This window comes from Protobothrops mucrosquamatus, unplaced genomic scaffold, assembly GCF_001527695.2.
Source record: "Protobothrops mucrosquamatus isolate PMUCROS unplaced genomic scaffold, P.Mucros_1.0 scaffold2963, whole genome shotgun sequence".
NCBI classification, from domain to species: domain Eukaryota; kingdom Metazoa; phylum Chordata; class Lepidosauria; order Squamata; family Viperidae; genus Protobothrops; species Protobothrops mucrosquamatus.
In genome coordinates this window covers 7,902-20,631 of record NW_015388985.1, presented here as the reverse complement: position 1 = coordinate 20,631, position 12,730 = coordinate 7,902, and the positions used below count along the sequence as shown (strand labels likewise).

Sequence of the window (12,730 nt, the reverse complement as noted above, 5' to 3'; positions counted from 1 at the left end):
GGCTAGACTGTAAGTTCTACTACCACTTTGGGCACAAATCCAGCTGAGTGACCTTGGGCCAGTCACTTTCACTTAGGTCTAGAAAGAGGCAATGGCAAACCACTTCTGAAAAACCTTGCCAAGAAAACTGCAGGACTTGTCCAAGCAGCCTCTGAAAATCGGACATAATTGAACAGAAGAAAAATAAATCAATGGTACCCAGTGTCAAATGGTATGCTGTAGCAATAATGGCCCAAGAGACACTCTGGCGTCTTAATTTGACAAGCTGTGCCTGACTGATGTGGGTATCACTACATTTGCTTTTAAATTAAAAGAGATCATAGTTTTAGCTGGTGAGAGCGCTCTGGTGGCCTAGAGGTGGAGCTCTCACCTCACAATCAGGCTGTGAGTTTGATCCTGGGTAGCCACAGATATTTCTCTCTCTGGGTGCAAAGAGAAAATATCTGCTGTGAACTCCGCATAGGAATCAGGAAGGGCATGCAGCCAATAAATGCTCAGCTCCATTCAGTCACCTTGACTCCACCCAGATGCAAGGGATTACAAGGTCATTAAAATAAAAAAAATAGTTTCAGCTGATGAATCTCATTGCCTTTGCCTTGCCTTGCCTTGCCTTGCCAATGTACTAGAAAAAGAAATATTTTCCTTCTACCAAAAAGAAGGAAAAAAATGGGTCATTGTAACAAACAGCATTTGAATGAAAAGCTGAAGGAAAGCTACAAATGACAAAACTGGGACAGAAGATTTCCCAGTAGCTTCCTGAAAATGGTTGAATTCTATTGCATAAAATCTTTGTTAAAGACCATTTTTAAACAAACTAAAACAGAGTGTTTCTGGTTTAGGAGTATCACATCAGTTTATTGAACCAAGCTTATTTTTTTCCCCCTGACATTCTGGATTCAGCTGATCGTTATTCAAATTGCCTTATCACCAGAGAAGTCAATCAAAATATTATTATCTCAAATAAAGAATGTTTTCATTACTTCCTAACTTTGTACCAATACACTTAAATGTTTTGCAAACTCATGTGCTGTTCTTAAATAAATCCCCACGGAGCCATTTATAAAATCTAATAAATCACATTCCAGCAGCATCATTAATTTGAAAAATTAAATACCTAACACACAGTGAAAAGAAAGAAGATCAAATTATGAAACAATCTTAAATACAATTTAAACTTGAGTTTCCCCATTCCTCAAACTATACCAAGGAAATCCTTTGGCAAAGGCATCTAGTGATAGTGGGGTGAAGTTTATATGATTTTAAGTCAGTCAAAATCTAAACAGCACATAGCAAAGTTGCAGTTCCATCTGCTCTTACTTGGGGGGGATGGGATGTCATTTGGTTTTAAAGCCTGGTTTACTTGCAAAAGGTCTGAGGGTTAATGATCATTTTTTTCCTGGAAAAGATAGGAAAGGGAGCCATTACTAGTCAGTGAGAAATAATACTAAACTAGCCAGATTTGATTTAAATCAACTTCCGATGTTGCACATGGAGTTTATTTAAACATGCTTATATTCATGCTTTTTTCTATATTTGTCTTTTTCAATGAACTGTCACTAGGGAAGGATAAATCTGTCACGGCTGATTTATTTCAGTTTTCCATGTTTTCAGTCTTAAAGTTCCATTCCCACCATCCAGTCAGAGCTGATGAAGCTTCTTGGATGAGAAGCAAAACGTCTTCAGAGGGAAAAAAGAAAGTCCAGTTGCTGCATGAAAAAGCACCTTTGGGACAACCATGACCTGAAAGACTAAGAATCTCCATAGACATGTAAAAGTATATGTGATAATACATATACACCTTCACCTACAGTTGCATGCAGTTGCCTTTTGTATCAAATGCCACTTATACATTTTATTTGGAATGTTCTCTAATGTACATAATAATAATAATAATAATAATAATAATAATAATAATAATAATAATAATAATAATAATAATAATAATAATAATAATAATAAAGTTGGATGGGACCTTAGAGATCATCTAGTCCAACCCCCTGCTCAGGAAGGAAACTCTATACCATTTCAGACAAATGGCTGTCCAGTCTCTTCTTAAAAACTTCCACTGTTGGAGCATTCACCGCTTCTGGAGGCAGGCTGTTCCACTGGTTAATTATTCTAACTGTCAGGAAGTTTCTCCTTAGTTCTAGGTTGCTTCTCTCTTTGGTTAGTTTCCACCCATTGCTTCTTGTCCTGCCTTCAGGCGCTTTGGAAAATAGCTTGACTCTCTCTTCTTTGTGGCAGCCCCTGAGATATTGGAACACTGCTATCATGTCCCCCCTCGTCCTTCTCTTCATTAAACTAGAGATACCCAATTCCAGCAACCGTTCCTTATATGTTTTAGCCTCCAGTCCCCTGATCATCTTTGTTGCTCTTCTCTGTACTCTTTCTAGAGTCTCAGCATCTTTTTTACATTGTGGTGATGTAAAAAATAATTTCAATTAATTTACAGATTTGGTTATATATGCACACTTTCTTCGAGTAAACATATTTTCAGATTTTTTTTTTATTAAGCAGTTATACTGAAAAATGAGAAGGAAGGAAGGAAGGACTCACTGGAGAAGAGCCTAACGCTGGAAAGATTGAGGACAATAGAAGAAAGGGACGACAGAGAATGAGGTGGCTGGATGGAATCACTGAAGCAGTAGGTGTGAGCTTAAATGGACTCCAGAAGATGGTAGAGGACAGGAAGGCCTGGAGGAACATTGTTCATGGGGTCGCGATGGGTCGGACACAACTTCCCAACTAACAACAACTGAAAAATTAAGAATAGTGTAATTTTATAAGTTTTTTTTGTTTCAGTTCATGTAATTTGTTTCATAGTATGAATTAGGTAAGTTCATATACAAGGGCAAACCAAACAAATTTCTTTTTAATACTTTCCCCTATTGCAGAGCACTTTATCACCCTCTGAAGACTAAGATTGCATTTTACTGTTTTCTGCTTTGTCCACTCCAAAACAGTTTTAGTTGATATACAAATACTGCCTTACTGCATAAGCTGTTGGTGGCTTTATTCTGACAGTATTGTGATTTTGGTGGCAAAGCACTACATAACCCATGTCAAGAAAAAAGATTAATGAAAATAGTATAATAATTGGCTTAAACCCTTCATTTTATTGTCAGTTCCATCTTTTGCATTCTCTCATTTGCATCCTAGCTTAATTTCCTATGCAAACAATAATGGCATGGAAGAAATGATTCTTTATAATAATAAAGCCCCTGTGAATCAGACACTTAAAATACATCATTGTCTCCAGTCAAAATTTACATTTAAATAAGCGCTTGGCTTTCTTAAAGTATATTCAAGTTGATAATAATAAAATCATAACCCGCTTCTCTGTGTTTTAATTAAAATCTTGTTTGTTCCAAAATAGGCTTTTCTAACTGTTACCAAAATGCTCTATTGTGACAGGCATGAGCTGATGAATATTGAATAAAACATAATGTGAAAATCACAATGAACATGCATCGTATTGCTGCTGTGTTTGGATACTAGAAATGCTTATCACACTTTTCTGGTTGTTGTTGTTGTTGTTGTTTTTTAGTTGGGGAATGTCAACATGCACTTTTCCAAGCCATCCTTCCAAAGCCAACAGAAGCCTTAAGTGTTGTCAGCTCTCAAAGAGATGCATAGCTGCTAAGAGACACAAGTATAACCTTGTTTTTCAAAATGCCAAACTATCCAGATAACAAGTGTGAGTCATACATCTTGAAATTCTCTAGGGATTGAAATAGGTAGCATGTGGTTAGGTAGGATATTCTCTGAATATGCTTTTAGGTTGCAAAGCATTCTCCTTATTGCTTAATATGAATATCACCATTGGGCATCATGATTATGCAATGAAAATACTTCAATCCCATAACACTTATAACACTATAGGAAACATTTGAAAAGATTTAAAAAATCTGAAAAGATCACCAGGAAAAGAAGGAGATGGGGGGGAGGGTATTTTTCAATTTCAGAGTCAAATAAATAAAGGGTGGGGGGTGAAAATGCCACAGATTATTTGTGTTCTATATATAGATCAGTACTTTAAGATGAGCGGACTTCAGCTCCTAGTATTCCCCAGCCAGCATGTCACAGATGATGTTATTTATCTGGGTAATCAAATATCTGAAAGCAAACAACCAACCTCAGAGAACACCAAGGACGCACAGATAAATTGGGTATGTCTAGTTTAACGAAGAGAAGGACGAGGGGGGACATGATAGCAATGTTCCAATATCTCAGGGGCTGCCACAAAGAAGAGGGAGTCAGGCTATTTTCCAAAGTGCCTGAAGGCAGGACAAGAAGCAACGGATGGAAACTAACCAAAGAGAGAAGCAACCTAGAACTAAGGAGAAACTTCCTGACAGTTAGAACAATTAACCAGTGGAACAACCTGCCTCCAGAAGCAGTGAATGCGCCAACACTGGAAGTTTTTAAGAAGAAACTGGACAGCCATTTGTCCGAAATGGTATAGGGTTTCCTGCCTGAGCAGGAAGTTGGACTAGATGACCTCCAAGGTCCCTTCCAACTTTATCATTATTATTATTATTATTATTATTATTATTATTATTATTAATCAAGCCCATCATCTGTGCAGCTATACTTAGCTGTTTGAAAGATTGCAAAGATCAGCAACATCAATGAGATGGGTGGTTTCTAAATTTGATAAATTAATAAACAACAAAATATCTGCAAAACTGGGTAGGTGGAGAGACTGTATTCTTGTTCCCCTTTTTAGTAATCTTGCTGTTGCATAATTAAGAATAAGAGTCCTTTTAGGATTACTATGAATAGAAGAAGGGGGTGTATCAATGTTTTCTCCCTCAATTTTCTTTTCCTTTTTTATTATAACAAACTATATTGAAGGACATTATACTCTTAATGTTTGCTTATAAATGCTTCAAATAAATATTTTCTGGAACTGATCCCTATTACCGGAAAGAAGAGTGCAGGAGTGTTGAATCACATTCAGCTCAGCAGATGTTTAGTGGCCAATGTAACTCCCCTTTGACTTCAGATATATGAAACTGTGTAGAGATATAGATTGTGGGTTATAGAGTCCCTTGGAGTTTATATCTGTAAGTTTCATGCATAGATATAATTACTATCATCCTTTTTAGCTCTAGCAGATTAGTGTGGAATTTTTAAGCAAGCCAAGATATAATTAATACTGGTGCCATTTTGGAGGCGGAATTTCACATAAAAGAAAATAAATAAAGCTCTGAGGAGAATGAAGTTTAATCACATATTTTCAAACAAACAAAAACTGTGGGCTGCATTTGAGTTGAATCCCTTCTTAATTTAGCAAGAAGTTTATTTTGTATGTCTGGGTCAGGGAGGGTAATTCTTCCAGTACTGTAGTTTCTGTGAACTTTGCTGTGGATGTTACACACAGAGTTGGGTGTTTTTTGTTTGTTTGTTTTAACGTGGGTAGAATTAGTCAGCTTCAAGAGGCAGGGCAAAAAACACCAGGCACACAGTTCTCCCCTCCTGCAAATGGGCTTAAGAAAAGAATGGCAGGCAGTGACATGCCCATAGAAATGTCAAGAGAAACATTTAAATAAGAAGAACATTTCATCAATTCCTGAGGACTAAGGCCTCCATGCCAACTCTCCACTGCCCCAAACCCATCCCTGAGACTGGATGTGTTGGAAATTGATCGCTGCTGGGCTTGCAACAATATTTGAAGAACTGCAAGAAAGAGAACCATTGGCATGACCAAGTGAGCACTGAGCAGCCCTCTATAAGAGCATCTCCTCCAGAAATTCATATGGTTCCTGCCCTACAGCTCTTGCAGACATTGTTAGAAATGTGACTGAGATTCCAGGCCTAGGATTAGGATGGGCACAAAGCCAATGTTGGGTTTTGGTTTCTCATAGGTTTGGCTGTTTTCTGGATACTGTACGTGTGTGTTTTTATTGTTTGGTTTCTCACTGTGTATTGTAAGACACTCTTTTGGGAGTGAGACACCATCCACATCTAATACTAACTAACCAATAAAGCCTAAGCGTTGCAAGTAGCCACCAATCTCTCTCTCTCTCTCTCTCTCTCTCTCTCTCTCTCTCTCTCTCTCTCTCTCTCTCTCTCTCTCTTTTCTTTGCACTTTTTGTAACTCTTGCTACCATGATTGCCAAAGGTTTTAGGTATTACAGTTTTCTGATGTTTTGAGGCAGGAAGTAATGCAGAAACTATACTGTAAATCAGGAATATCCATGAAGGGGGAGGGGGGTATAAAGAAAATCAAGAGGGCAGCAAACCTCACAATCAAGGCCCTACTCCTTTTTAATGTGCATCTGGAATTGTCTTCCCCAGATTTTTAAATAGCCTTGCCCTCCTGTCCTTTACATGGACCTTGAAAACCTGTTTTTTTCCCCCCTCAGGCTGTGACTTACCTGGAGTTCGTGTTCTGAAAAGCAATTGTGCTATTTATGTTGGTGGCTGTGCAGGTTATGTTGGTTCTCTGGTTACTGACATCTTTCATCTTTTATATTAGGGTGTTTTTTTTAATCTGTATCCTGTCCAGAGATGTTGCAAGTTAGGCAGCTCTAAAAACATAATAAACAAATAAATAAATGCATATGTCTATGCCTATGTAATCATCAGGAGTTGGGCTTGGTTCAAATGAGACGTTTTTATTTTATGATAAATCTGTATATTTAAACTCCTTTGAGTTGTGTATCATCCAGTTTCTATATTGTCCTCTGTTGCTTTTTTCCTTTAGAACTGTGATTATATAATATTGGCTTTAATTATTGCTAGTTCCACAATGGTGCAAATTGCTCTTGAAAAATAGCATTCAACGAAGTACTGATGCCTCCTGTTGCTCTTTTTTCCTGTGCTTTCTAATGAGCTTCTTGTAGAGGTACTGGATTCTCTGATTTTCCTGGTTCTCAAAAAAGGAGGCTGAAATTTTTCGGCACAGACGCTGTGAGTATGCTTCCAAAAATACCGTAGCATAAATGATGCAAAAGAGAAGCGCAACAGCCAGAACCAAAGCTGTGTTGGGAGGATTTGGCTTTTGCATGAAGCAGTTAGAAGAAACAAAAGTCAGGTTCTGGTGGTAATTTCTCTCAAATGGAACCATTAGGGAAGGTTGGAAACCAACAAAACTTAGTTTGATCTGAAACAATAAAATGAATTATTAATTAAAAATGTAGAGGCTACCTCAAAGGAAAAAAAAATCATACATCATACATCAGAACGTTACATTGTCTTTTGCAATGTACCTGAATATTTTAGACCTGAATATTTGTACTGTGTACATTTAACATTTTCACCATTTATCTTTTTCTAATCAAATTTGATTTTGTTTATCTCTTATGAGATTGGTTTATCTTTGGAGGGGAAACTAGGAGATTGAAATTACTACTTGGTTTGTTGATTTGTTTGTTTGATACGTTTGTTTTTGTTTTTACATTATAATTGCCAGAAATGCAGCACAGGTTGTGAAAACCTTGCCTGTATCATACACAGGAATTAGGGGAAGGAAACCAAATGAAGTTCTTCCTGAAAATAATAGTGTTTGATGCTTGAGATCTTAAGCCTTCTGTCCTATGGGCTCAGCTATGCTGTTTTGTTGCCTATGTTATTAAAATTCCATAGCGAATCAAGAAACATTCATTTGACATGCATTGACAAGTGCTATTTCATTTGAAATCTTGGAGGTTGCAACACCATCTTATCTGAAAAGTTCCAGGCTGAAAGAGACTGATTTAAGCTCAAACTAGAGACTTCAGTACTCACTTCATATTTTATCCAGAAAGTAACTGGGACAACAGGGATCTGAGTGACTTCAGTTACAGCTGTTTGTGCCAAATGAAAGGCAATGTAATCAGTTGCTATGACAAGCAGCATCACCACCAGGACTAATGTGAGAAGAAAAATGTGTCTGAGAGAAGCCTTGAGTTCTTTTTGGGACAATTTGAAGCTGGTTGGTTTAATTAACTTCCTGGATGTGCAAATCAGCAAATCAGTTGTTTTGTTTTCGCGAGCCAGATCTTCCAGCTTTGGGGTAATGTAAATATTATCAAAACAAATATCTGTAAGATAACTCTTCAGGTACCGTGTTGCTTGGAAAAGGAGATAGAAGAGAAAAAACCCAGCTGTCACCCGGTTGGTCAAGACTATGATCTTCTGGACCAGCTTATCAGCATATAAAAAATCTTCCTGGATACTTTGGCTAGTGTTAACCATTTTCTCATTGAGTTGGAAGATGTTACTGTGATTTTTAAACTGAACGTGGCTGTTCCTTGAACTCAGTAATTTATCTGGCATGTTGTCAATTATGCTTTTGAGAGAATGGCTGAAGTCCCAGGAAGCATTACCCAACAGGAGCATTGAAGTCACAAGACTGTCCATGGAATTCTTGCAGGTGCATTTAATGATTTTCAGGATTGCTTGGATATTGTTCATAATATTTGGGATAATGTTGATAGCTACTATCATAAAGCAGGCAGAAAGCAGCAGCCTTCGCCCTTGTCTCGTCCCTAATGTAGGCACAATTATAGTAAACAGGCACCGGACTGGATGCACCAAAAAGAGGACTAAGAACACCAGGAAACTAAGGACAGAGGATGCCCAGGCAGAAAACTGGAAGGAATATTGCAGAGAGGAAAACATCCAGCAGTGGAAGAGGCCTCCGACAGATGCCGCAATGCAGGAGCAGATCACAAATAAGGATAACAGTTGGCTGTGGCTGGATGGTAATGGTATGGAGTAAGCAAGCCAGATATCCACCATGAATTCTTGTATCTTTAGGAATTTTATATCCCAAATGTAGGTCCAGATTCCCAACCTGTGCCAGTAATGAATAAAGTAGTTTCAATTGATAAAAAATGTTTTACACACATATATACACATATTCCATTTACACTCACACACATCTGTCTCTTTACATAGAAACATGCACACATTCAAGTTTGAATGAGAATTCTGAGAAGGTTTAAATTTAAAACATATATTTTGAACATGAACTCCTTTGTGTCTCTAAGAACTGACATTTTATGGTTTTGTGAGGCCATAATTTAATTATTTATATATTAGATTTACAAGTAGTCCTCAACTTATGACCATAATGGAGCCTGCCCCTTATGGTTGTAAGTCATGATGATTATAATGCAGGTTATGTGACCAACCTGGTTTTACAATCTTTTTTACAGTGGGCGTTAATGCCCTGGTCGTAAAATATACACTGCCTTCATTAAGTGAATGTTGCAGTCATTAAGCAAACCAATTGTTTGGTATGGGCGTGTTTTGCCAAAAAAAACAACAACCCAGAAATACATGATGGTTTTTGGAAAAAATGTTGTAAAATTCAGTCACATGACTGCTGGGAGAGGCACAGCTAACAGAAATATGGAACCGAGTCATAAGTACCCCTAAGGAGGTTCAGTGTAACTTTGAACAGTTGCTAAGTGACCACTCGTAAGTCGAGGACTACCTACATTTTCCACCTTTCATTCTGGAGCTCTAAGCAATGTACATTGTGTTCCCTTCCCTACTTTTCCTTACAACAACTCTTTGAGGTAGGTCAGGCCAAAACAAAATTAATGATGAGTCCAAAGTCACCCAGTGAGCTTCCATGGCTGAATTGGATTAGAACGTGGGTCTCCTTGCAATCTAACCCAATACTTTACCGAATTACAAATAATACTATTGTGTGCATTGGCCACCATAAGCTCTTAGCAAATACCAAAACAAAATTGTTTATAATCAGCTGGTCAAACAGAAATACAATTGCAAGGCAACCATTCAGTTACAATCAGATACTGTACTATTAAATCTATACTTATTTTTAGACTGGTTTGAAAAGAAATCTTCGTGCAGTTACTTTGCACTCCTCTGTACAAAATATACAATTGCAAAGTAATCTTTTCAAACAATAAGCTGAAACTCATTTGCACTGACTTAAGAATAATATAGGTTATGTTAATACAGCCATTCAACTCTCCTCTACATTACCCAAATCTTTTTAATGAAAGCATTGTCAAAATAAGGTTTAACAGACCTATATTTTCTTCAATGGAATAGTTCTTACTAGCAATGTCATATTTTTGTTTCCTTTGTTAACACAAGGGAGGGTATTATAGTATATAAATTAAAATATTTATTAAAAAAACTACACATACCCAGTTTTATGAAGAAGTCCCCAGATCCTTTGGAAACAGTCAGCAATCCTGAAAATATTCATCTTATTTTAAGATTAAAAAAATAAAATAAATTAATTGAAACCCAACAACAAAATGGGATAGAACCACCCAAAAATTCTGGGTTTAGATAACAAGTTATTAAATTAAATTTAAAATGTTAATTTTTAAAAAAATAACTTTAACTGTTCATTTAAATTGTTAATCCAATCTGCAGTATATCCTAAATAAGAATACATAACATTTCCTCCATTTGTGCCTGATTGAATATCGTACCAAGAATATTAAACCTAATATTAATAATTATAGTTCTAGAGGATCTCTGCCAGTCTGTTTCCTTGTGCTAGTAGTATATTGTTAAAACTACACTTAGTATTGCAAAAGTAGATTCAGAAAAAGCAGAAGTTAGGGAATATTTATTTTTACACTATACTGAGATTGGTCACTAGGAATTATCACTGAATCATGGTGGTTAACTTAATCATCTGATTGCTACCTACATTAATACATTTATGCAATGTGTTGTTTTATTGATATTGTTTTAATTGCTGATTGGGAGCTGCTCAGAGTTTGATATAAAATGGACGGCTATATAAATGATTTAGATAAACAAATATTTTGATATTAGTGAGCATATTTTGATGGCACTGTGCTCACTTAGAAATCATGTTCCCAAATTTAAAATATCCATTCATTCAATGCATTATACCAATGCAAAATTCAATCAGTTTTTGGACATTAGCAAGAGATCAATGATAAACACAACAAATACCATAATTATTATTTAATTTCCTAATTGTTTTCTAGTTGCCCATATCTCAAAAACAGTATCAGAGAGGTTTTACAGCAGAAGGGAGATAATAAGATGAGTCTGATTTCTTGTGACTAGCCAAGCCTACCAAGACAACCATTTTGTTAGAATGTTATGATATGTTCTCAAATTCCCAAACTGCTTACAGTCTCCAAATATTTGCCCCCAGTATGATCCAAATAACCAGCCATTTCTTAACTTTGGGTCAAACTAGACTTGATAGTGTTCTCATTGAAATCAACATGTTCTGTTAAATCAGTGGCAGCTAAATTAGAACTGGAGGGTGAATATTCAATTCTTTCTGCTTGGTTTATCACAGAATTTCCCACTTGAAAAGCAAACAATATAAATACCAGTTTGAAGAGATATCTTTTGACTGGACTTATGACATAAAATAAAGAGCAATCCTCCATCCTTATGAATTTCTTAGGATACAGCTAGTCCTCAACTTACAACCACAATGGAGCCCAAAATTTATGTTGCTAAGTGAAACATTTGTTAAGTGAGTTTTGCTCCATTTTACGATTTTTTTCTTGCCACAGTTGTTAAGTGAATCATTGCAGTTGATAAATTTGTAACACGGTTGCTAAGTGAAACTGGTTTCCCCATTGACTTTGCTTGTCAGAAGGTCACAAAAGGTAATCACGTGACTTCTGCACACTGCAACCGTCATAAATATGAGTCAGTCGCCAAGAATCTGAATTTTGATCACATGACCATGGGGATGCTGCAATGGTCGTAAGTGTGAAAAATGGTCATAAACCATTTTTTCAGGGATGTTGTAACTTTAAACAGTCACTAAATGAACTGTTGTAAATCGAGGATTACCTGTACTTCTTAACTGCCATTCATGGTATTAATCCTATATAAAGAGATTAAGAAAAAAAATTTTTTACAAGATGATGATGAGGCTCAGCTGTTCCGTGCTCCTTCCAGCTCAGCTTCCCGTAAGTCTTTTACCCACATTTAGGTGAAATGTTTATTCCATGATTGAGCTAAGAGAATGTTTTTCACATGAATGACTCAGAGAAATATGGAAGAAATAAATACATATATAGTGCCTGAGTAGGCAGCATTTGTTACTAATATTATAATTGTGTATTTAATAGAGTAATAACATCCCACGAAACCTTTTTCCTTATGAAACTGCTGAAATCATTTACCTCAAAAACCAAATGTTGAAGAAGTGTAATATCACTCACTTCCCCTTCCTCTTTCACAGAAAAGACAATTTTTCTTTATTGACTATTAATGGAAATTTCTTCTCTGTTTGTTTTAAAATCTTCTTACAGCAGGAATGTACATGACTTTAGGACCAAAGCAGGCTTTGCAGACACTCACCTAGGGAAATAAAGGTATAAAATGGTTGCTGTAAGCTAAAGCATTCATTTTGCCCTCAAAACTTGCTTTAAAAAAGCTAAATTGTCTGGCCTCATTCACTCTGAGACTTTTAGACCACATTATCTGCACTCCTTCCTTCAATGGTTACATCGAAAGGAAGTTATACCCCACTTAGTGTGGGAATGGGAATATTTCTCATTAGAAAGGCCATTCTTTTTAAAAAGCCTCCACTTTTTCCATTGGTTCAGCTATGTGTCTCTTCATACTACCTAAAATCATAGCTGATCTCATCAAAAAGCCATTTCCCTTTATGGATGTATATGTGCGTATATACACGTGATGGGTTCTAAAAGTCTGCAAAGAGCAAGAAAAAGGTTTGCTTTTTTACAGATGGAGAGAATTATATTTCAGTTTGTTTTGCTAATAGTTCAAAAATTCTTCT

The 12,730-nt window shown here is 36.4% G+C and overlaps 1 protein-coding gene across 1 annotated transcript; it reads right to left on the bottom strand.

Moving 5' to 3' along the window:
* Positions 1-6,787: 6,787 nt before the first annotated feature.
* Positions 6,788-8,785, bottom strand: LOC107296760 (osteoclast stimulatory transmembrane protein; the record flags this gene model as incomplete). Its single annotated transcript, XM_015826115.2, has 2 exons — positions 6,788-7,111; positions 7,735-8,785. Coding segments are annotated over 2 exons (1,375 nt in total), but the record flags the coding sequence as incomplete, so codon positions are not given.
* Between the last annotated feature and the right edge of the window lie 3,945 nt (positions 8,786-12,730).